The sequence below is a fragment of the Drosophila subpulchrella genome, chromosome 3R (genome assembly GCF_014743375.2).
Source record: "Drosophila subpulchrella strain 33 F10 #4 breed RU33 chromosome 3R, RU_Dsub_v1.1 Primary Assembly, whole genome shotgun sequence".
NCBI lineage: Eukaryota > Metazoa > Arthropoda > Insecta > Diptera > Drosophilidae > Drosophila > Drosophila subpulchrella.
In genome coordinates, this window is record NC_050609.1 from 8976105 (window position 1) to 9001155 (window position 25051).

The 25051-nt window shown below is 43.6% G+C and overlaps 1 protein-coding gene across 1 annotated transcript in view; it reads left to right on the forward strand.

Annotated features, from left to right (window-relative positions):
• The first annotated feature begins 1810 nt into the window (after positions 1–1810).
• Positions 1811–25051, forward strand: part of LOC119550206 (titin) — a 38465-nt gene continuing 15224 nt past the window's right edge. Inside the window, exons 1-2 of the mRNA XM_037858759.1 lie at positions 1811–2184; positions 18001–18107. Of these exons, the coding sequence (XP_037714687.1) occupies positions 18014–18107 (94 nt within the window). The 5' untranslated portion in view covers positions 1811–2184; positions 18001–18013. The remainder of the gene's footprint in view (positions 2185–18000; positions 18108–25051) is intronic.

The window sequence follows — 25051 nt, forward strand, 5'->3', positions numbered from 1 at the left end:
CATAGGTTAAGGTAATCCAAAAAATAAAATAAAATATTAATATCTTACTTTGCTAATGACAAATTATATTGGATCTGAGTAACTTATTGGCTTCTTCCGGGTACAAATTCCTTATAAAAGTATACAAACTCAATGACAGATTTGAATGATTTACCCTTATTTCTATGAGAACAGACCTCTGCTAACCCATTTCTTTGAGTGCCCCGAATGCTATGGGTATTGGGCAGCGTTTCGGCTGCTGGGAGCGGGTGGTTTTTATACCCGGCTTTTCTTTATGGCAGTTTCAGATGCTGCCCTTGGTGTTGCTGCTGTTGTTGTGGTGATTGCTGCTGTTCCATGGCAATGCGACAAATTCCACGCTCAAATGTTCGACACGCGCCGGCGCATTGGCCAGAAAAGCCAATTTTTTCGGACAAGAGCCACTCTGGACCATGGACCAAGAGCCACAAAGGACCAAGAAGCCGGGATGAACTGAGCAGCCGAGCAAGCCGGCGGGCCAAAGGATGCCGGCAAAGCGGAAATGTTCAGTTCATTAGCGAAACGTGCGCGTCGTGTTATGGACGTGCCGGCTCTCAGAATCTTAGAGACTCAGAATACCAGAATTTCCGATTCAAACGGTTGGTAGCACTCGCTTTTGGTTTCGACCATCCTATCTTAACTGCCGTGTAAAGTGGTAAAGTGAGTGGTGAGTGAGTGAGGAGAGCGCGCGCGCGACTTGCAAGCCTCTATTTTGGCCAAGAAAATATGTAGAAACGGGGAGACAAAAGCCAAGTGCGAAATTGCCAACTTGCCGTCCGAGTAATTAAATAATTAATTGAACCGAACAAAGGAATTCGGAATTTTTGGCAAGGCAAAAAGCCAAGAGAGAAGCAATTAAGTGGGTTTAATTATAGGAAAGGTCAATACTCAGGCGGAGGAGACACGCACTTTTTTTTTTCGGTTAGGGAATAATAACCATAGAGTGTTGGCCAAGAAGAACCGGTTGGCCAAGCAAGCCATATTTGTCGTGTGTTTGCCGCCTTGTTTAATTAGAAGACGACACCTGTACTCTGCATTTCGACTGGGTTCCTTCAGCATCTCTTTTGTTTGTTTCTTTTTTCTGGTTTTTTGGCCCAAACCAAAGCAAACCAAACCGCAAAGAGCCGCTTGATGGCCAACTGACTGACTGAAAGCGGCATCATCCTCTGCAGCATCATCATTACTACATCATCATCATCATCGTCGTCGTCGTCATCATCTTGGCCAATTCTTCTTCTTCCCCTTTTGGCCATGGCCAAGACCAAGACGGCGACCACGAAGTTGCCAACGAAGGCCAAGAACTTGCCGAGTTGAAGAGCGTGTGAGCCGAGTTGAGAGTAGTAGTTTTGCTTTTTGGCCAAAGTTACATGCTCGCTGCGCAGTCGGCGTCGCTGCCGGCGTCGCCAAAGCCGGCTTCAAGCAGCGGCCACTGCGCTGCAACAGCGGCGCCGGCAGCTGCGTCGGCAGCGGCAGCAGCAGCAGCAGAGCCGCAGCAGCAGCAGCGTAGTGAGATCCAATTGATGAGCAGTTCAGTTTGCTTTTGCTTTTGCTTTGCTCACACAGCATTTGGAGTGTGTTTGTATTTGTAGCTCTGGCAGCTCGGTGTTCTTAGGCGCTCTCTTTTTCGCTCTCTCCGCTGCAAGTTGTTGCTGCCCGCGTCGCTGCCGGCGTCGCAGTCGCCAGCCCATACCTTTGATTTTGAAAAATAAAAAAAAAGCCGCGCTACGTAGGCTATATAAATAAGCAGCGAGAAGCTATTGGGTCCGAGTCTCTTTGAATTTTATGAAGCGGTTGTATCTTGGTGGTGCCCCAAGCAGCCGAAACGAACCATCCAACCGCCAACAGAGAACCACCACCTCAGTTGGCCAAAACCATTCTTTTGCCTTTTACCTCTCCAGTGGATTACCTTTGCCCTAAAAAAAGATATAACCAACGAAATTGAAAGAAACATCAAAAAAAAACTGTCAAGTGAACACAAACACCGAGTTGAACAAACCCATAAAGTGCGCGAAATGTTGAGCTACGTGTAAAAGCGATTCCAAGGATCCTCTATAACTCTGTGAGATTCCAAATCGAAAGAATCGAGAAAGAAAGTGGCTAGTGATCCCATAGAAAACGGAGAGTTCTAAAACGACAAAAATCCGTTCTGTTACTTGAGTGAAAAAGGTGAGTTTCGAGTTGAAGAGTGTCCTTCTCACAGGACTTTGTGGTAGATTATGGCATAGAAGATTTTCTAAAGAATATATGATGTGTTAATTAAATGTGCTAAAATATTTAAAAGGCAATTTTTTTAAATACATCTTTAATATTTAAATTCTGAAATTCTATCGGTTGAAAAAATAAAATTATTTTAATGTTTTGAAATCAAATCTATTTAAAATAGTCATTATTTCTGAAAGATACCACTAGTATTTAAGAAAACTGAAGTTTTCAATTTACAGAGCTTATAAAAGATTCAATCCATGTTTAAAATTATTCAAGATCCTTCGACAATTAATTCTGTCTGAGATGACTAACATTCAAGTCTTGAGCAAATTAAAAATAATACAGCGCCAACTTCTATTGCCAATAATAATTCATTTGCGGGCAATTTAAACCGGTGTTATATGCACATGTGTGACGCGTTGCGCAATTGTTTAAAGCCCGATTTAGTAATTATTCATTTCCGCGACCGAGACATTTTCCCCCATAGGGGGTTCTCACCATCATCGATATTGAAAAGTCCCCATTCTGAACTGGGGTGTCAACTCTTTCTAGGGCAAAACCAGACCTCCCATTAGGGCCATTTTCCCAAGTGGTGGGCCCAAAGGGAAGGGGTCACTGCATAAGCCGCTTTAATCTTAACGGCTGCCAATTAATAAAAATTAATTTGCTTACAACAAAATTAAAGCGAAAGCCAACCAGGCGTTAAAACGGCCTCAAAGTTATTCATTCATAAAAAAAAGAGCTTCGGCTCGGCTCGACGGCTGCTGGTGCAAATTGCAGCCATTCAGTCCGTGGCTGGCTCATTCATCCACAACTGGCTGGTGGCTGGTGGCTGCTGTTTTCTGGCTGCACCACTGCTCCACCGCTCCACTGCACCACTGCACCGCTAACGTAACTGCCACGCGCCGCAACCCAGACTGCCTTTTGGCCTTTTGGTCTCTTGGCCACGACCATTGTGCAAATAGTTTCCGCATGCACAGGCAAAAATGTGCTCTTTAAAAAAATCATATTTTACAAATTACATGGTTTTTAATAATGGTTTTTAATGAAAAAAAACACCTAACAATACCTCATAAAGTTAAAGAGACTTTAATGTTTAATTTTATAAATCAATTAAATCTATTTTCTGATATATTAATAATCCTTTATATCTAGAACTTTTGAAAAATGTATAGTTCTATGGACAGTTTCATAAATTATTCTTCTTATACTGTTTGAAATGTCATTAATTATTATTAGGTAATTAACGAAATCTTTAAGTTCTGAAAATATTTTCCACGTGTGTTTTACCGAATTTCATGAAAAGCCTGCCATTTTGCAGCTCTAATTAGAATTTATGCCCACACCAACTGGCGCGCAGCTTTAAATGGCCAGCAGGCCAGCGTCGACATTTGTCAAACTCGTAAAAACTAAAATTGCCCGAATGTAAAAGCTTTTAGTTAGCCATAAATAATACAAACTATGGCTGGAACAACGAGCCCGGCGAGAGAGCCCCATACGAAAAAGCCCCATGAAATGAAAGCCAAAACGATATATTTATAGTAGTTACAAGTGCGCAGAGGGGATGAGGGAGGATGGCTTCCTGGTCTAGGTCCTGGTCTGGTCCTGGTTTTACTCCCAGTTCCCAGTTTCCAGCTCCCAATTCCAGGTTCCTTTGGCCGGGGGCCCAATAAAAAATGCAAATAAAACGCTGCCGCAATATGTGACCATGCTTTTCCCTTTTTCCCCATTCGAAAAAAAAAAACCAAACGGCTGGCAAACATTTTCAACCTGAAATGACTTTGAGTGTTATTTGGTTTGCCAGAGATTTCATTGGCAGCTGGCCAGAGAGTTTGAGCCTGACATTTGAGGGTTCTGACCATGACTGGACTCTGTGGCATCAGCAGCAGGTGTTTGGTTGTGGCTCCCTTTTTTTCCCCAGCCATGTAAAAGTGTCCCTGTCCCTGTTCTGGTCCTGGAAAATAGTGTGATTTATAGACAATCTCCAAAGGGGGGGAGAAATTTTGACATTGGGTTTTTGTCTGCAGCGGCGCCAGCAGGAATACAGATTTATTGATGAGCCAACAGGAAACATGGCCAATACGGGTATCGGAAACGGAGTCTAGTTGTATAGTTGTAGTTGCGGCCATGGCTATTCCGATTTCATTCTGTGGTTTCAGCATTTTTTCACCAGATTCCCCGGCACATCTGCTGCAGCATTTTAATTAAAAATGCCTGAAATGTCTCTCGTGGTAGTGCCAATAATGATGACATAAATGCCTCGACTTAGGGCACTTTAAGTCGTGTGGTTTCGTTGGCTGCGGTTGCGGATTGAATAAAAAGCGTAGAACTTCCGTTGCCCCAGGCAAAAAAAAGTCGGATAGACATAGAAAGATAGATAGGCTGAAACTTTGCTGGAACTCCATCACTCAGGGGAGCGAATCGCAAAGTTCGACACTTTGTTTTCTGGCCAAGTTTTACGAGCTTATCGCCGGCACACACGGCGTATGCTCAACTCGATCCACCTGAGGGTTTGATGAACTGTAGCAGATCCACCACGACTTTCCATAGTCACATTCAGTATCGCATTAATTTGATGCCTTTGTCCAAAACGCTTTCTTTGTAAATATTTTGCACTGAGTTGGGCTTCTTTTGCCACAAAATTATCATCACAATTAAAAGACGGTGTGCAGCCAAGTTGCTAAAAACAAAACTTTATTCTTGGCTTCTTGGGCTCTTTAACTTTTATGTTAATTTATTTTAATTTTCGCTCTTTTTTCGGAAAGAAAGATTAAAGCAACTGCGGAGGACAGCTCCCTCCGAGATGCGCAGAAAAAAAGTCTTTAAAATATTTAATTGGCTGCCATGAAGCTACTATTTTAAGTTATGATGCGGGCCCCGACACACCTGAGTTCTGACATCAGCATGCCGGAATATTATACAAGATCACAGAGAAAGGAGCCACCGAGAACTTGGAGTCGAGAAGCCGACAAATTACATAATGATAGGCTGGTCCAGGCTAATGTCTCATTGTTGGGCTCCCATTTTGCCGTTAGGCTAAAGACCACCAGAAACCAGAGGAAAAAGAACGTGACAGGATGATGAGGAGCATCACATCATACCATCATCACATACCATCCCATCACATCGCATAATTTAATTAGAACCACTGTATGCAAATGATATGCCGCGCTAATTGAGTGAAAAGCTGTGCGAAAGCCTAATGAGCCGAGGCCGGGTCATGCATCTCATCTGGTGTTCAGTACTCAGTATCCAGTATCTAGTATCTCCCATCTCGTATCTGGCGGATGCAAGCCACACCGGTCGTGACTGCCACACTCGGTTATCAGTTAATCCGATTATGGCCCGTGTCTGTAAACCCATAACACACAAAAACAGGGCCTGTCGATGGCCAATATCATGGGATTTCAGTCAGGGTTTATGGCTTTAAAGGTGCTGAAATTATGTCATATGAATGAAGCTCTTCTGGTTCTAATATAAATCCAGAAACTTAGGGTTTCCTAATATAATAAAACGAAATTTAATAATATTTTAAGATAATATACCTCGTTAAGCACCTGTTACAGTTTGTATTATATCATACTCGTTCTTCATTTCAAAGATTGTTATTTACCTTATGTGTTAGTTAGTTTTTAAAATTAGACAAATGACAAATGTCTAGCCTAATGGTTTTCACTCTGCCCCTGATGATTCACAAATATATCAATCCATTAGCAGTTTTTGATATATTATCTATCGTCTTGAGATAACCAAAGATGCATGTTCAAGAGATCGAAACACAGGCAATCCTAACAAATTAAATTGTGACGCTGGCAGTTTTTCGCCTATTTTCACCTTGGGCATTTTCTGCGAAGACACTTGAAAGCCGAACCAAACCAAACCGAAAACCCAACATCATTCCCCCTCGCAGCGACTTTTTGTGATTTTAAAGTTTAATTGAGTAAATCGGTTTATGCGAGGCATTAGTTTGTTTGTTCGTCTCTGGGTTTCCATGGGCCCAACTGGCCGGCAAAGAAAGTAAGCGCAACTAAGCACATTACGACTAAGCGACGACACTTGTCTCGCATTACGCCCAAGTAGCCATGGTAGCCATAGTCATTTGGCCAAATAGCCAAGGTTAAATCGTGGTCTAGAACCGGGGAACTTGAGGCAAGAACTCCGGGCTGTGGACTTCAAAGTGTGTCGTTTTGGTGGGGCGCGAATTTCTCTAACCCAAATTGTTGTTGCCGCCAGAGACTCGGAAGTTTTCAGAAGTCTGCGGCTGCGATCTGGTTTGCAGCCGATGCTTTCGAGTTCAATAGCCAAAGAAAGTGTCAGACGGTAGAAAGAAAAAGTGTGCGGAACGGAACGGAACGGGGCGACATAGATTTCATTGGCCATTTCTTTGGAGAGAGGCTAGGTTTGGATTAATCTGGCGCACCTGGCGTATGCGTAATGCCTGTTATCAGCCATAAAAAATGCTAAAATGCACTTGGCAACTGCCTGTTAATGGGTGTTAATGGAACCAAAGGATCATTTAAGCCATTCCGAGGTCCATTAACTCGAAACTCCATTGCTCCATTGCAAGTAAAAAGCCCTGGCAGGCATTTTGCCATGGCTCTTAGAGCTAGAAAATATAATTTGATTCAATTTCAAATGGCGAGCATAATGGCCAATAAGGCCAGTGGCAAACTAGGGCCCGAAATTCAATGCGGTCAAGGTGTCAACGCGCACGATGTTTGTCTACTGCACAAATTAAATATATGTTTTGCCGGCCATTATTACTATTATCAAAGCAGAAACGGGTCCAAATAAGCATCCAAAATCACAGTTATGGGCCAGCACAATTAAGCCAACGGTATGAGGGCCCATAGCCAATACCAATAAATTAAACCAATTACCCTGAGGCCAGAAACCAGAAACTGAAAACCATATAGGCAAATCAAGTTGGCCATTTCTTCTCGAAGATTGAGAAATTCTTTTCTTTATCTTTCTTTTTTTTTGTGTGGTGAGAAAATATGCGAAAAGTCGTCGCCTGCGTCAGCATGTTTATTCGTTTTTTGAATGGCCAAAAGAAATCGACGGGCCAAAAAACACCAAAAACTAGTTGTGAGCCCCGCGGGTCCATAAAATAAAAAAACAAAAAAGAGCGGTGAAGATGTTTCTACGATTCGTGAATGAAATTAATTTCCATTGTATTGGCAAGTAAACAAGTAAGCCATAAAAGAAATACAGTTACGTTTAAAGGCGGCCAAAATATTGCAAATGAAAATGGCTGTGAGAGAGGGGCGATGATATGGAGATTGATCGGTCGAATGGTCTATAAAATTGAGCTCATTATGGGCCTATGTGTTGATTTCTTATTGCGGTTCACATAGAAGCTGGCTGAAAATCCATAATGAGCTGGAAGCTTCTCCCGGGTTTTTTTTATTGGCACTTTCTGGCGGCTATATAAATTCCGAATCACCGCCACCAGCTTTCGGTAGAATTTGTGTGTTATTTTGTTTAATCAGCGATCATACAGGAATTTCACTCGGCTTAGTCACATAATAAAGCCCCGCGAATAAATATAAATCAGTTCAATTAAATGTCGTGTGTGTGTGTGGGAATAATAAACAGTTTGACCACCCTTTCGATGACGACAGTTTTTATGTGCTATATATATCTGGTTTTTTCGTGGGGCTTTCGTATCTCTCTATCTGCTCACTGACCCAAATTCGTGGTCTCGACTCTTGTTTTCTGCTAATTTACATTCCAACACATTCCGATTTCGATCTAATGATCTATCAAAACCTTTGCTAATCGATTGCCTTTCGCCTCCTCTCTTTTTGCAGGTATGTAAACTTTATTTCCGATGACATTTCGTACCAGAACTCGGGATCCGAATGGGATGGGTAAAAGGTAATTGAGACGTCAGTCCTCCGTCTGTCTGTCCTTCTGCTCTGGCTCTGGGAAGTATGCAATGATAAATTGGACGGCAAACAAATGGCTGCACTTTTTGTTCCGCTGCGCTGCTTAACTGCTTCAATTTGCATAAATAAATAATTTAGCAGTGCATTCGTTCGGCGCTGAAACAATAAAAGTCAGCAAATTGAGTCGCGAAATGAAGCAGGAAAAAAGGAAAGCAGGGAGGACAGAAGTCAGAAGTCAGAAGGAAGCTGGGTTCTACATGGGATCTAATTTATGCAGCTGGGAGAAGCAATCAGAGCAACTCCTTTCCAGAGGGGGGAGGATGGGGATGATGAATCCTGGGTGGCCAAGGTGGTAAGGTGCGTGCCTCGACAACAGACACTAAAGAAGGGGCTTTGAGTCCTCCTGATGACTGATGGGTGGGCACAATATATGTACCCACACACAGCTGCTTTCATCCTTAGACATGGCGCTCATTATTGAAGAGGACCCCAGGTTGACTATCCTATCTGACATATCCTTGCAAAGGGGAAATTCCGACGCTTCTGCATTGTTGTTTTGCCTTTGCCACTTGACTTCATTGCCTTCAAGTGCCCACATATAGCTCGTTCCTTTTTGCAACCCTATTTCATTTCTTTTTCTTTATTTTTCTGATGCCATTTCAGTCGGCTTAAAGCCCAGTTTCAGCCATAGCATCGAAACAATACCGGTGGCTTCTAATTGAAATGCAAAATAAATGTTCTGCCATTTCCGAGTGGACAGGTCAGCGGCTTTTATTGACTGACACTTGCAGTTGGCCAATGCGAAACAATGGCCCTGAAATTGATGGCAAAGTTGAAATTCGTGTTTTATAAATGTCGCTGCATAATTTATGGCGGAGTGGTGGCAGTCGGGAATTAAAAATCCATATATCGAGCAGTCAATTTATTTTGGCTCATGCAATTATCTGGAACTTCACGGGGTTGAAAGCGCCCGCAAGAGCAAAATCAATTTCGAAGCCAATTTGCAGGCGCTAATAAATTGAGTTAAAAAATGTTGATAAATAAATTTCTTCTTAGCAAAGGCTCCCTAATTTTTTGGGGTGAATATAGAGGCAATTCCTGCAAGCAACACTTGGCAAAAAGTAAAAATATACCTATTCCCATTTATTAGAACAAATTTTATAGTCGTTTTTACAATGATTTTCCCAATCATGGGGCTAGTTTTCTCCCAGTGCGCCTGGCTCCAGATCATTTATCAAGCGAACAGAGTTCGCTGTGGGCGCTTCTAATTAGGTATACGTGTGCTCGATGGCACAGTCATTCCGAGTCAAGTGTTATGGCAACTATTTATATTTATACGAACATCATAATGCGGAAACTCTTACCCGAAATGCCTCGCAGTGGCGGTTTGTTCTAAGAACCCGCCTCTGTTAATAGGAATAAAAACTGGTTGGGGTTTAATAGCCCCCCACTGGCTTATTCTTCTGCCAGCGTAATAGCCAAGTTGACCAGCCATGAAATTCAATTTCATTTCATCTCTCATTCGGTTATTACAATCTTTTTGTTCGTTTTTGTGTTTTTTGGAACATTCTCGGAAGTGAGTTTTTACTTTAGATCTGTAGTTTATGATGGTGAGTGCCAAAGTGTAAAGTGCAGTAACCGTTGTGAAGGGTCTTGTATACTGTAAAAGGCATACCAGATCTAGATATGCTAGTTAAAGAACCCGAAAAACACAAGCAAATGTTTGCAAAGGCCCACCTGCATAACTTTTACCAACGACCACTTTCCATGGCGGTCTTTTAATAGGTTTTTATACCGCTCAGAGAACACTTTCCTTTGTCCAGAGGGGGGGGGCATTACCAAACAAATAAACTGGACTGGAATGGAATGGTCAGGCCTGGCCAAATAAAAGTGAAATTGCCAAAGTACATTTGTTTTCTCAATGAGCATACCTAGTTGTTTTTTCCTGCCCGTACAAATCTCACGTTCATCTTTTAATGACGGAACATCATTTTAATTATTTTCCTGGACGTGTAGCAATGCCAGCGAAAGAAAGGGCATTTTTATGCATAATTGAGTGGGTCTTTGTCTTTTCTTTAAAATATGATGCTGGCCCAACTGATAAATCGAATAAATCGTATCTGGCCTGGAGCACCTGTGAAATTGGTTTGTAGGACCCCAAGATCTACCGAAATCTCGGCGCCGTTCTCGATGGCTCTCAAGTGGGAATGGGCCAGGAGGAATCGCCTTTTTGGGATGCGCTTTTCGGGATTTATTTGTGTGGAAATGAGCAGCTAACGGTATATGAATCATGACTTTGGCAGGCAGCATGATTTAAAACACTCACTCATATGCGGCGGCGGCGGCGGCATTTGGTTCTTCTAGGATTTGCAGAGGCTTTTGCAGCTGCACTATGTGTGAGTGCCATGACTTTGGTCTGGTCTTCTGGTCTAGCCTGGTCTGGCCTGGGATGGCCTGGGATGGCCTGGTCTGGGCCAGGTTAAGACCACAGCGCCTTCCCTCGGCTGTTTGCGCATATTTTAGCACATTTTGCCCTGTCCAAGGCGAAGCTCCAAACTACAAACTCCCAACTCCAAACTCCAAAGCTCCTCGATCGGCATCGCGACGCGACTTTGTAGCGCGTAGGAAAACGTGCGATTTCAAGTTGACAGCACAGCTATGCCATATGCTATATGGTGTATGGTGTATGGTGTATGGTGTATGCTATGTGCCTTGAACCCGGCCCATCCTCATCCCCATCCCCATCCTCTCTAGCACTCCGCCAGTCTCTGTCTGCCTACCTGAAATCAGCTGGAAAAGGCAACGTTTTTCATTTTCTACATTTTAATGCAATTTTTAATTTATTTGTTTTGTCGAGGCAGCGACAGGGACAGCAACTCCAGCCCCATGGCCAGGTCCAACTCTCTATCGGCGGACAACGCATGTATTCCTCATTGATTGGCATTTCCTGGTTGGCAGCATTAGACTGGCCAAGTCAAGTGAATTCCTCGAAGCGGCCAAGACCGAGTCGGCCAAGGATGAGAGTCCAGAACTCCAGACTTGGTTGTTTCTTTTCTTACCGTCTCCACTTTTTTTTCCTACTCAATGGGGGGGACACACACATATTCGATGCATCCCAAGTTCGCCCTGGGCATTTGTAATTATCCAACAAGCAAGCCAATGAGTCACCTATCGGCATTGGGGAATGATCGATGCTGACTTGCAGATCGAAATGGGAGTCGAAAAACAATGACATCACTGGCTGGCGAAATAGAGTCGCATCCGGGCCTTTCCCATAGAGATCCCCCTGATCTCTGAATTTGGCCAGCACTTCACATGCCAAATTACATGGCCATGAGTAATCCATTAATAACGAGTCTCCAGACTCGAATCAAAAGTCGCGCCAAAAAGCTCACGCTCATTGATCCACTTTTCGCAAAATCTACTCCCAAATCACGTAGCTCAACGTTTATTTGGCTAACTGTTTTTGGCCCGGCTCTAAGTATTCAAATTGAATTTGGCATAATTAGAACCAGTTTGTTTTTTGGGATAGAAGGCGTTTATGTCAGGTTAGCTCTTTTGAAAGTCATAACTGCTATCTATTCTATTTCTTTCGTTGTTGATCATTGCCTAAGAGCGATTTCCTAACCATTTATTTCACAAATTTCCTAAATTGAATTTCATTTAAATTCCCCAAGCGTTTTTTGACTACCTTGATTCGAATGTTTCTTTGTTTTATGGCTCAAATTTGCAAATCAATTGTATAACCTAGTCTACTGTAGATTGACACGTGTAGGCGTCGTTAATGCTTGGTTTTTGGGCCAACTGGAGTCCAATGGCCAAGTATCACAATAGGTGCTCTCAAATTCATAATCACGTATGGAAAATCGCGCTGAAAAGTGACCCCGAAAGTTGGAGTTGCCCCCCAGCGAAATGCCTAATTGTGATGTTGATTTTAATTAAGGGGAAGCTCATTAGTCAGTGGCCAACTAGCTGGCTAGAAATCGCATGCAGCTGCATTTGCAACTGCAACTGGGGGAAATCAGAACGCTTCTTCGGCAACAAACTTGACCCCAAGAAAAAGAGAAATTTGTGGCAAGCGAAAAAAAATGAGGCTCGAAACAAAATCAGCTCACGATCTTCCACGGTTTCAGTTGGTGTTGCTGCTGGGTCAGTCCGCATATGGCTCTTTGCTCTCGGCTACTGGCTACTTGGCTACTTGGCTTCTTGGCTTCTGGTTGCATGCCGCATGCTGCAAGCGGGCACTCGGTAGCCAGCGTCATCAAGATTTGTCACAAATCAAGGCGGGCAGGCAACTAATCCAGTTCAAGTGCTGCCTCCGACACGGCCAAAATGGCAAATTGCCGTCGCGCTGCTGGCGGTGGAAAAGGAGTTGCTGTTGCCAGTTGCTGTTGCTGTTGCAAGTTGCAACTTGGCGTTGGCGTTCCAGCTCTTAACTCCTCTACACTAACAAAAAAAATGAGGCATATTTTTAATTCCGAAAATTTGTCTTTATGTAATTTTTTTAAAATTAAAGCCTTATGATGATGGATGAATGTATTTATAAATACAATATGATGTTGATATGATATGACATATTGTATAATTATGTCACAAAATTAAGTTGAAACCAAATCTTTTTCATTTAGTCGAAAATTAGGCAATTAATGGAGGGATTCATAGTTTAGTCAAAAATACTCTTATTTTTAGCGGTTATTTAATCGTAGTTTAGCCAAATCAACGCGTACAACTAAAAAACCGACTGTTTTGAGCAGCTAACAACCTATGCTAACGATCCCGATCACTTTAAGAAGAATTTATTTTTTGACCAATTATCGCATTTTTTATAAGGGGTTACATCATGTTTTTTTTTTTTGCGAAAAAAGGCTAAATTTAAATATTTCCAGGTTTGAATGCCAAGGAATTGGAAATTAAACAACGAGCTCAACGAGGTATGGCATTCCTCATTTTGACATTTTTTGGCATTATATGCCAGCCACAACACTGAATTTTTATGACGGAAAATGGCATTTAGATTTTAGTCAAAAAATGTCCTATTTTTGGTGGTTTTTCAGTCGTAATTTAGCCAAATCAGGACGTACAGGAAAAAGAACGCCTGTTTTGAGCAGCTAACAACCTATGCTAAAAATCCCTATCACTTTTCGGGAAATTAATTTTTTGACCAAATTTTTCATTTTTTGAAAAAAATTGCAAAAATTTAAAATTTTCAGGTTTAAATGTCAATATATTGGAAATTTAACCACGAGCTCAACGAGGTGTGACATTCCCCATTCTGAACTTTATTTCCATTATGCCAGCCAAAACACTGATAGTTTAGCTAACTGTTTCTACAAATAACAATTCAATTTATCTTAAAAAAAACAAATCAATGGTGATTTTATAATTTCATTTTTAAAAGTGTAGGAGTTGCAATCGGTGGAGTCGTGCTGGGCAGCTTCCGCATGCCGACAAGTGACTCACAAGTCGGTCTCCAAAGAAGTTCGGTTTTGGTTTTGGCGCGTTTGTTTGCTTGGCTGTTTGTTGGCCAGGCCGATGCCACTGCCACTGCCACTGCCACTGCCACTCGGCACCGTTATGTTTGCAGATCGTGCGCTTTATTAATCTCGAGCCGAGCCAACTCCTTCAATTTGGCCGCTGAAGATGGTGCCGAAAGTGCCACAAGGTCGATCGATGGCTAAGGCCAGGCGCAAATTTGCATGGGGTCGATGATTTGCATCTAACAACCTGGCAATTTGAACCTCATTTCTATCATCACTATCGCACTTTCTGTAATTGTCGCACCAAAATCACCGGACATCGAAATGCCTGATGCAATTGCAAGGTCGCACATTCCTAAAGGCCAACTGCAAATTGGCTGTTCTGCGGGGCTTGAGCCGCAACAATTTGGCCAGCAATTGGCCACAACTATGCGATAGAGTCGATAGAATCCATAGAGTCGATAGCCATACGTGTTAGGGTCCACCAGCAGCAACAAGATCTGCAACAGCAACATCTGCAGCAGCAACATCAGATTTATGAGGATGACGTGCACAACCAAAAGAATAGGTCAGCACACTTGAAAAAGAAATAAGTGAGTTATAGGAAATGCAAAAAAAAAAATTGTTTATAATTAAGCAGATTTTGATATAAGAACTAAAATTCAATTTTTGAACTGCCTGTAGCTCACCTTTTTAGTTATGTTATTAAGAACTGATTTTGTATACCACATATATATTTTCTTTATCAAATCTTGGGGGGACCATTTTGGAATTCACAAAAAAAAGTATAGCATATATTTATGATAATAATATTTTTCCGAGTGCATAGAACAAAAGCCGCCTCGATGATATAAAAATAAAATAACAAAAAATGCAATTTGCAATTGTTGCTGGACCGTTAAATGTGTGGCATTGCGGCGATCGAAGAACACAAAACCAAATTAACGCCAAGAATCAGCAATTGCAACTGCAGCAACAGCAACATCCAACAGCAACAGCAATTGCAATTGCAATCGAAGAAGTGTAATGCGATAAGCTTGGTGGAATGGGGATTGGGGATTGGGGATCGGGATCGGGGAAACCATCTCCAGATGGACGCGTGAGGTTGGGGTCAAAACTGCGGCATTCTGACGGGACCTGGACTTGGACTTGGAATGGGGATCTCAGGATCAGATCGGATCGGGTTCGCAGCCAAAGTCTGTGTGCTAAATGTCAATTTGATACCGGGCAGCACAGCACACAGCACAGCACAGCAGAGAATCCAATTAAAGCTGCAGGCCGCACAGTTGCAGCTTGCAAATTGCAAATTGCCATCGATCTTCTGGCTGGGATCTAGTCGATGTCGATGGGTCGTCGTTAGATGCGTGCGCCAAAGTGTATTTGTGGGTCATGGTACAAATCTCGCGGAGACACGGGGCATGGGACACAGAACATGGGACACGACAGCCGACACAAGATAGCTCTCTGACAAGAGACACCTTTTGATATGCTAACGAAGGCTTTTCCATTTCCATTTCGTGCCCCGACTGTCAAAATGCTGCCCATGGATGGCTGGGAAATTTTCCCACCCTCCATTGAGAGGCCTTGTCTGCCTTGGTAAAATGTAAATTTTCTTTCTTTGCCGCTCGGAGTGCCACACATTTATATTAGAGCCTGAGTTCAGCTGCAGCTGGGTTGCAATTTGTGGTGCTTACGTGGGGAGGGGTACGAAGAGATAGAGATGAGAAATGGGGAACGAGAACTGCAACTGCCACTGCCACTGCCAATGCAACTCCACGCATGCGCAAAAGCAACTCTTCCCAGCCTGTCCGCTGGCTACCCTTTGTGGGCATTTCGACCTGGTCTGCCCCACAAAAAGGAGGCGTTCTCCATGCAAATCTATAGATGCACGTACCGCATCTCTTCACGCATCAAGTCTTCGCCTGGACTCGAACCCAAACCTGTAACCTGAAACCTGAATACATTTTTCATAACGCACATGGCCATTCCATTGTTGGTTTTGGTTCGGATGAAGATGCATTGCTCGCCTTGCCCTTGCCAGTATTTTCCCAAAAAAAAAAAGAAAAAAAATCTTGCAAATTTCCCATGACCGATATACGCCCCTGACCAAGTTGGCCAAGTTAACAAGCGCCTGCCTCGTTTTGGGTAAAAGTTTCTATCTCTTAGCTCTTGGCTTTTGGCCACTTCATTCACAAATTGTATTTGTGTCACACACATGGCCACAACGCCAGCTGCCTGGTGACCACCCCTTTATTTGGTCTTAACCCAAATACTGAAATGCAGCAGCAGAAATGCGAAAGAATAAAAATTGTTTACCATTTAGCCACGGCGGAATAATTACCGCAACAAGTTGCTGTTTGCCAGTTGCTAGTTGCTTGCCAAGCAGCAACATGTTGCTCGTGTGTTGCTAATAGCCTTAGAACAAGTGCCATTTTGGCCGGCAACTAATAGCCAGTTTGTGTCGCTTCCGTTGTCAGTCAGTCGGGCTCAGAATCACAATCCCCATCATCATCATTGTCATCATCATCATCATCATCATCATCATCATCATCATCTTTAGCATCGCAGCAGTGTGAGATTATCATTATTGTTATTGTCGCTCGTCATGTCAACTCGTCATCAACAAGCCACGTTCTCCACTCCACTCTTCTCTTCTCAAATGAGGATGCCTCGGAATCATCCATAGTATGGTATACAGCATCCAACAACCCAGCATCCCAACTCCATGGAGCAATCTTTCAACCTGACCGAGGCGGCTTCGTGTGTTGCATGCCCCTTGTTATTTTCGCTGTTGCCACGGCACGCAGCAATGCTATTTGCGGCTCCCGGGGAAGCCCCTGCCCCTCCTCTGAATTTTAATGAGCACAATTCGCGCATTTATGATGAGCCCCAGCCTGAGTCGAGCATTAGCCGATTTTTATTTGCCCGTTTCGTTAGCAGTCCGCCAGGGGGAAACCGAAACCACTCGGATTTCAAGGGAACGGGGAAGCTGGATAAGTAGGCAAGGACCCCCGAAGAAGCGGATCTCAGATATAATGGGGTTCCGGGTTAATCTGATCGATAATGCCTTTTCTATTTTGAGATTCAGGAGGTTTTAAGCTAATAAAGTGATTTCTGATTTATCTTCAATTCTCTTCAATTTCAGAAATACCTTATTAGCTAATGTTATATACAGTTTCCCTATATAAATGCCCAGTGAGAATAGAAACTCCTAGTTAAACCCAAAGGTAGTAAAACAGTAATATTATGCTGAAAATCCCAGCCCTAATTTCCACACTCTCCCATTTTCGGCGTTTCCCTTGCTGGATTAGGTGGAAGTTTTATTGCTTTATGGAATGTATAAAATTGGATAACATACCACCCAGCCACGCCCCCAAAACACGAGCACTCAGCTTCCACCCCTCACCTTCAGAAAACAAAAAAGAAACCAAGAAACCTTAGGGGGAGCAACCCCTCGATGGAATCACGTGTTGCATCTCCTGGGACTTGATTAAAGTAACATAAAGCAAATAAAAGCCGACAAGCAAACTGGGCTAATAAATGAAAATATGAAGCGTATGTGTTGCCAGCCATTCGATGCCATTATAGAGGGCGACAATAAAATAAACCTACATGGTAGACACTATCCCTAGTTGGCCAGTTGTCAACCGATAAGCCGTGATATGTGGCGTTTGCCGCCTGCTAATTATAACGATGGGATGTGGTATCACCGGATGACCAGGGGGTAAAAATCAAATCAAATCCAGGGAAGTTGGGGGTTTTGTTGTCCAATTTCTGGAAGTTTTCTTTAGCGTGCGCCTGACATTTTCAATCAGCAGGCGAAAAACTTGGCAGGATACAAGATATTCGAGATACAGATATAAGAACCAACGATTTCTGACCTCTGGAAAAAAAAAGCAAAGAGGCGGAAGTTGCCGGAGGGTTGAGTTGAGTTGGCGGGACAGCGGGCATGTCAGGGAAAATTGCACATCTGTCAAATCGGCAAACAAGTGATTTCCGCAAACAATTGAAGAAAAACAGCCAGTCAGGACATTTCGAGTAGGGGTGCCAGTGGTGCTAGTGGTGGTTTTGGTATTTTGGTGGCTCACATGTCAGCTCTCCCACCCGCCCCGAAATTTCAGCTTCCATTCAGCTGTTTGTGCACGTAAATTGCTTTTGTGAGGCCATTGAAAATTTTGAAAACCAACAAAAAAAACGAGGCAAAAGAAAAGGAATCCTGGCGGCATGCGCCTTGTCATGCTTTTTTAATGAAGTGCCAGTCGTTTAAGGAACATATTGCCGCCCGATTCGATTGTTATTTAAGGGTTAAACGGGCTGTCCGCAAGAATGTCTTATTTACCCCTACCCCTTGTCCCCTTTTTTTCTATCACGTACCAAACTCACGTATCCCTTAACCTTTGCCATTGCAGTTACAACCGCAAGATGACAAGAAGACGTTCGAGTCCGCCGGGACTCGAGGAGCTGCTATATCTGGCTCTGGTCCTTCTAGCCATGGTCCTGATACCCACACAAGCCGGTAAGTGGTTTATTATGTCAACATAAATTATGTTTATCCTGGAATATTAGTACTTAGTACTGAAGGGCGAAGTACTTTGCCTGCAATCCGCCCATCTGTCCTATCTATTTTGATTATATTGCCAAAAATCCATGGCGAATCCTTGGATTTTCGCACTAATTAAAGCCATTGTGGCAAATTGCCATCAGCTGGCAACAGCTGCCGTTTTCACTTGTCCAGGGTCAGGGGTCAACCACCCACCCACTGACCACCGGAAAGATCCAAGCCCAAAAGTCTGTTGCGTTTCGGGGTCGAAAATCTAATTAGGAACGGCTCTTCGGGGGTGTACCAAATACAATTGAGTTTAATTGAAATCGACTGAGGAGAGGCCGTTCATAATTAAATGCAAGTGCTAATGGCCTGGACCATCATTACCCGTCAACTGGCCCATCTGCATCGACCTCATCTGCCCAAAAAAAAAAAACCCCGAGAAATGTGTTAACTTTCACATTTACCCTGGCAATAAAAGGCGATGCAACGGTGTCTTCCTGGTTCTTGGGCGTGTTCAATTTAACGACTTGTTTAAACAGAACTTAGAGTCAAATAAACCCAAAAAAAAAAATAGGAGAAGAGGGGAGAATAGAATATCGGTCAACGAATGCCAAACCCGAAACGTAGTTACTGCCACTCGAGGGTACCCACCAATCATCCGGTCCATAACCGGAGAAGGCCCAGAGCCAGAGCCATTGTTTAATGGGCTTTAGCCATGGCTTTCAATAAACAGGCAATACTCCGGGCTTCCTCTCTGCAAACTGACGACTGGCCGAACTGACTGACTGACTGATTTGGCCCAGTCAAAACGATAGGCGACAATAGTCAGCTCGTTGACCCACATTCCGTGGGTACTGGGTACTGGTACTCCACAGTCGCAGCTCCACGATGCATTCGGCATTCGGCGTTCAGCACTCAGAATTCTTGGAATTTTCATTAACACATGTCCGAGCCGCCGAGGTGCATATGGAAATGGATCTCTGACAAAGAGGGAAATAAAGTGGAAAAGAATTTCGTTGGGTTTTTGTGAATGGGCGAGGAAACGAGGAGGAACGTGGAACGAAGTGGAAAGCTATGGAGAACCCATGGTGTTTTAAGCATAGATTGCCACGCCAGGGTTTCTCACCTACTTATTGATTATTACACACAGTCACAAATCGGTAACACTAACAAGCCGGGCCAACAAAACGGCCTAATGGACTCGGACTCTGATCCGGACTCTTTGGGTTTGATGAACTCCGTGGTGTGAGTAGAGTTTCCCAGCAGGGTCTGGTAATTGAATTGTTCCATTATAAATATGAGCATGACTCAACAAGATACATATTTTCTAAGTTCTAACTCCGCCGCCGACAGCTGCGAGCCATAAATCAATGGGACTAGCGCAAATGTCAGATGGTATCCAATCCAATATGCGATATGTGATACTGTACATGGAGTATCTATCTAACTGCCCGTTGAGATACACATACTTCACAACAAGTGGCATTTGCGTCATAACAAAAGATCTGCCCATCGATCCATGCCAATTGTTTGCGCAGCCATCAAGCTAGATATCCAAATCGTTTTGAGGGCTTTGAAAAGCCGAGGCATACTTATCTTATGCAATTTCAATTTGGCCATCAAGTTGGAGCCTTAATTCAAGCTCAAGGTCGATAAAAACGATCGACTGAGCGATCTTCCCAACCGGTAGCCGCCACACATTATCATTATTTTATTTTTATAAGCCACGAAGCGAGGACGGGATGGCAATTTCAATTTGGCTCTGGCTTTTTTGCTCGATGGGGCGTTTTCATCAATCAACTTCGAACGTGAGTTCGTTTCTTGTTTTTTCTCATGCTTATTAAAGAATCTTCGGATGGGGGAAAGAAAGAACACCTGCTCTTGGCGTCTTCAGATCCCAAGAACTTGTGATCTTCCAGATTTTCCTTCTCCTTTCCCTGGGCAATTGACACCTACACCATGGCGCGATGATGGTCACTGAACCTTGGACATCCTCCAGCTTTCAACCAGCTATCCGATTTTGCCACTCAAATATATTTTATGTGGCCCATTGCCAGTTTTTTGTGATTTCTTAATTTATAACCAATTACAAAGGCATTAGTGTGCCGCACGAAGATCTTCAATACTTTTGTTTATTGCGCATATAAATCGCCGCTTTACGGGCCCCAACTTTATGGCTATTTTGCGGAAGCATCTAACTTTTCATGGAGAGCCCTGATGCGATGATGCTCGCCAAGATGATGTGCCTAATTAGCTTGTATTAGCCGGGGCCATCAGAACTTCTAGCTGGCTAGATGGCTAGCCAGGCTCCAAGAAACGGGGATCAGGTACTGGTAACTGCTAACTGGTAACTGGTACCTGGTTCATCATTATGGTTTCATATTAATTGCACGACCTGCTGATGTCATCAGCAGCATCGTCATCATCATCAGGCCCTCGAGCATAAGCGTTAATCAAGATCCAGTCATCGGCTTAGCCACGCGCATATAATTAACATTTCTGCCACGGACCATGGACCGTGGACCACGGACCATGTACCAGGTTCAATGTCAAGTGGAAAGGCGGATCCAGCCGGCTTATCGGGCTTATCGTGTTGATAGCACCTCATGGTATACCATATACCATACCATACTCCATACCAACGGTTTACCCACAGTTCTTCTTCCTACTCCACCTCCTCGTAAATATTTCATATATGCAAACACCCCGTGGGCCATCCCCATCTCCCTTCCATTCCACACAATGTCCAAGTCCAAGCTGTTTGCTATTTGCCCAGCAAACAAAAACCGGCCAAAGTCGCTGACCATTGACCGATATGGCTATGATGGCGATGACGGCGATGCCGAAGATGTGTTGGCTGCGTGGCTGTGGAATTTCGTAGCCACTTAGAGAACAAGTACGCAAGCCGGAGATCACGAACTTGCGGGCCAACCCGCACGAACCCCAAGAACGGGTCTGTCTGGGATTTGGGATATGGGATCCCCAATAGCCAATACCCAATCCTCGATCTCAAGACTACCGTCGACTGACAAACGTGAGATTCGCCAATGGGGGGCGGAGAAACTTTCGACAGTGACACAATTAGAGGCTCCCGCCCATGTTCTCCCCAACTTCATTCGGCTCTTCTCCATAAATAAGCATTTATATTTATGCTAAGCGCCCCAGACGACTTTCCTTTCATTTCATTTCGCTTTGCTTGGCCCACCAACGTAGAACCTCCCCCAGATGTCCAACTATTTGTCAAAATCGCAGGCGGTGTGAAGCCAAATCTAAGCTGTGATGGATGCGGTGCACCAAAAAAAATAAAGAACTACTAACTAAACGTATATTATATTATAATATCAATATAGACTTCCATCATAAGCAATTCTTACCTGGTTAACAAATGATTTGCTCTAATTCACTTTAGGTTTTTTGTAAAACATCATAATAGGTTCTACAGATATTTATTAAATTTTTTCCTTATCCTAATGAATAACATCATATAAAATATGTATCATTATAATTTTAATCAGATACTTTATTCCGAACCTCGACTTTTCCCTGAGTGTGCCTGCTAAGTCGGTCTCCGAGTTGATATGATAAATTGACCATGGGCTCGAGACACTCATAAAAGACGCATTTGTACGGCTTAAATGCCCGAACACAGAGCCACTTAGTTAGCGCTGATCCGACCCACGCAATTCCCGCATATTTTTGAGGGGGCGAGGGCAATGACCAGGCCGCCAAAGGGTTACAAAGAGCTCCAATCTCCATGTACCATGTTCCGAGCTCCAAGTTGCGAGTGCTTCGCCGCTGCACTTGATTCTCCAATTAAATGGCCAGAAGCCGAGAAGAGCAGCGTGTGAACCAGAATCGGAGGCGGAAACTTGGAAGCTCGGAAACTTGAAAACTCGGAAACTTGGAAGGCAGTCACCAGTCAGCAGAGTGGCAGGCAGGCAGTTCTTTCTGATTTTATCAGCAGTAAATTCTCGACTTCCTGCGACAAGGTCGGGGGCTAATTTCATTTAAGTAAATAGGCTTGCGGTTAACTGCCGGCAATTTGAAGTGTAACGGTAACGTTTCCAGATCGTAATCCCCATCGAAAAAGCAAAAACCAAAACCCAAACCCCAAACCCCAAACCAAATGGAATTACAAATGCAATTACACAATTTGGCTATTAACGCCTCGACTCGGGGAGTCGGAGTATCTGAATGCCCCTTTCACCTTGACAATGAAATGGTTTCCAATGATTGCTGTAATTTCTATTTGACTTGGACTCGGAGAAACCCACAATGGCAGTTGGAAATGCAAATGCAAATGAATATCTTGCTGTTTAGTAGAGCAAAACGCCGGCTGAGCTGGGCCATATAATACGTAATACAATACAAGTCGAGATTTCTCAGGGCGATACCTCACGATACAGACACCTCTATCGCTATAGAGTCTAGTAGATGTGGATGCCATAATCATGGCTCATATTATGTATGCTGCTGCTGGTATTTCCCTATTATTGTTTGGTGTCATTGAACTTGAACTTGTCGTGGTCGCCGGCAAAAAGCAAAACACACCAGTTGGCTATTTCTGTTTTGGCCTTTTTATGCAATTTCTCGGCGTGAATATGCTAATTCGGATTTGTATAACACGTTGTCGGTCCAAAAACGTGTTCGAAATGTTAATTAAATGGCAAACACTGGGGGCTTTTATTCATATTTATGGCAATTAGCAGCCCCCTGACCCAATTTGCCATTTTGTCTCTGCTAATTGCCGTTTATGACGGGCGTGGAGCTGGAACTGGATGGATTCTGATTGGGTTGGAAGGAACCGGACCCTTGGATATGCTCTCCTGGCCACTCTAAATGCACCTGGGCACTCAATTAGACATTCTGCCTGGCGCCAGCTGCTAATCGCTGTCTAAGATGCCCAGCACGCTAACAAGCCCAAAGACAAGACAATGATGGCCAACCACCGAAGGTGATGTAATGGAGACGTAGACCTAGACGGACATATGGACACCCCGACAGCCTGACCAGCAGCAGTGCTAAGGTTTTCGGTTCGCTGGATACCCAGAAGCTACACTGGAATAGGTGATTCGGAATCCATTCACTCAAATACATAGCTTTCATATCTATAGATTTGATATCATTTTAGATATTTTCGGAAATATAGCTTTCAAGTCTTAAGATAAGATACTCTCTCAACTTTATGATAATCAAAGCCATTTATCAGGTTTTTAAAAACCCAAAATTAGAATACAAACTAAATTAAGATCAAGATCAATACAAATTAATAACGAAAGAATGTCTTAGTTAATGTATTGAATTAATCTTAGTGTAGAACAAGGAAAGTTTAGCAGAGAAGACTAGCAAAGTTCGCGTGTTAGAATTCATTTTGACACTATTAAGACAAAGGCGTCTCGGCTAGCTGATGGTAATTAGCAGAGATAGATAGAGATAGTGATAGAGATAGCCATAAAGCGAGACAGGGAAAGATGGGAATGGAAGGAAAGAGAGATCTTAGTAGCAGGTGCAATGACTCGGCCGCCTGGGAGCGTTCTCTTTCAATTGTGTAACCCTAGCTCTACTAGCTAGCCCTACTAGCTAGCCCTACTATCTAGCCCTAGACCTATTCTAACGCCCGGCCAGGTTCAATCAACTCTGCGAGCTGCCTGGCACCTTTACGCATCGCATGGCAACCACAGACAGACCAGCTCTTTCAGCTCCAAAGCTCCATCTCCGATCCGATCCCATACCATACCATCCCATCCGATCCCGTCCCCAACTTCGAGACGGGTCATGCCAAGTCAGACGCTCTCGCTTGAACTAATACTTTGTATAATTATCGCTTTGCTGATCTTCTGCACATGATGTATGGAGTGCCCGTGCGAGCTAGCTGGGCCATTGAGTTTTATGGCTTTTGGGCTGGCTGTGGGACAGAACACGCAGCTTTCTGCAACCAGAACTTGGGGCCCAGAACTTGGAACCCTAGAACCTGCACTATCTGTGCTATCTTCGGTGTCCGATCATTAGCTAAATGCCGTGCCAGCGTGGGAGGAGATACCATATACCAGATACTACCTGCTAGATAAACAGATAGAACCGGGAAACAAAAGTCAGCGAGCAATTAGCTCTTGGAGTGGCACTTAATTGAATCGCGGTTTTCTTTAGCCAGGAAGGACACCAAATCGTGAGAGTTTTTCCAGTGCAAATTAATAAACAGTTACGCATGCGCAGAGCGGAAAACTTGTTGTTTGCTGATTGCCAAGTCCAAGTAGTCCATCATGGAGACTTCCAGGCGTCCATCACCTGTCGGTGGAGCAGCTCCAGCTCCAACAACATCCCCATCGCCATCCCCAGCATCCGTATCTGAATCTCCATCGGAATCTCCCGTTGGTCGGGACTATTATTTCGGCAATTGCTGTAATCAATGCGCTGTTATCAATAACAGCTAGCGGTGTAATAATTGAACGGGTAGCGTTGCGAAAACGACTCCACCCATCTACAGATTGGGGCCATAAGAATTTGTCTAAAATTGCGCAAACAAAATTATGATATATTTGCTAGCACCAGATACTAGATACCAGATAGCAGATGATCAGATCTTTTGAGGACTAGACAAGTTCTAGGTCTGTGATTAGCTGGGTCTAGGGGATGGGGATAAGAGTACTGACAGCCGGACAGATTGATTGCTGGAAGGAGGAGGGAGTAGGATGAGGAGTAGCCTTCATTAAAGGCATGCAAAAGCCATCAAAACAAATCAAAGACAGGACACTCGGGCACTCTAGGGCGTTTTTAGGGAACCTAAAGGAACGTAGGAACTGTGGGAAAGAATGTTGGCTCATTCGACTCCTCCCTTAACTGCTTAATTACAGCGCCCAAGGCCAGACTCATTATTATCTATTAAGCAGTCAGGAATACTAGTTGTTCCACCGACC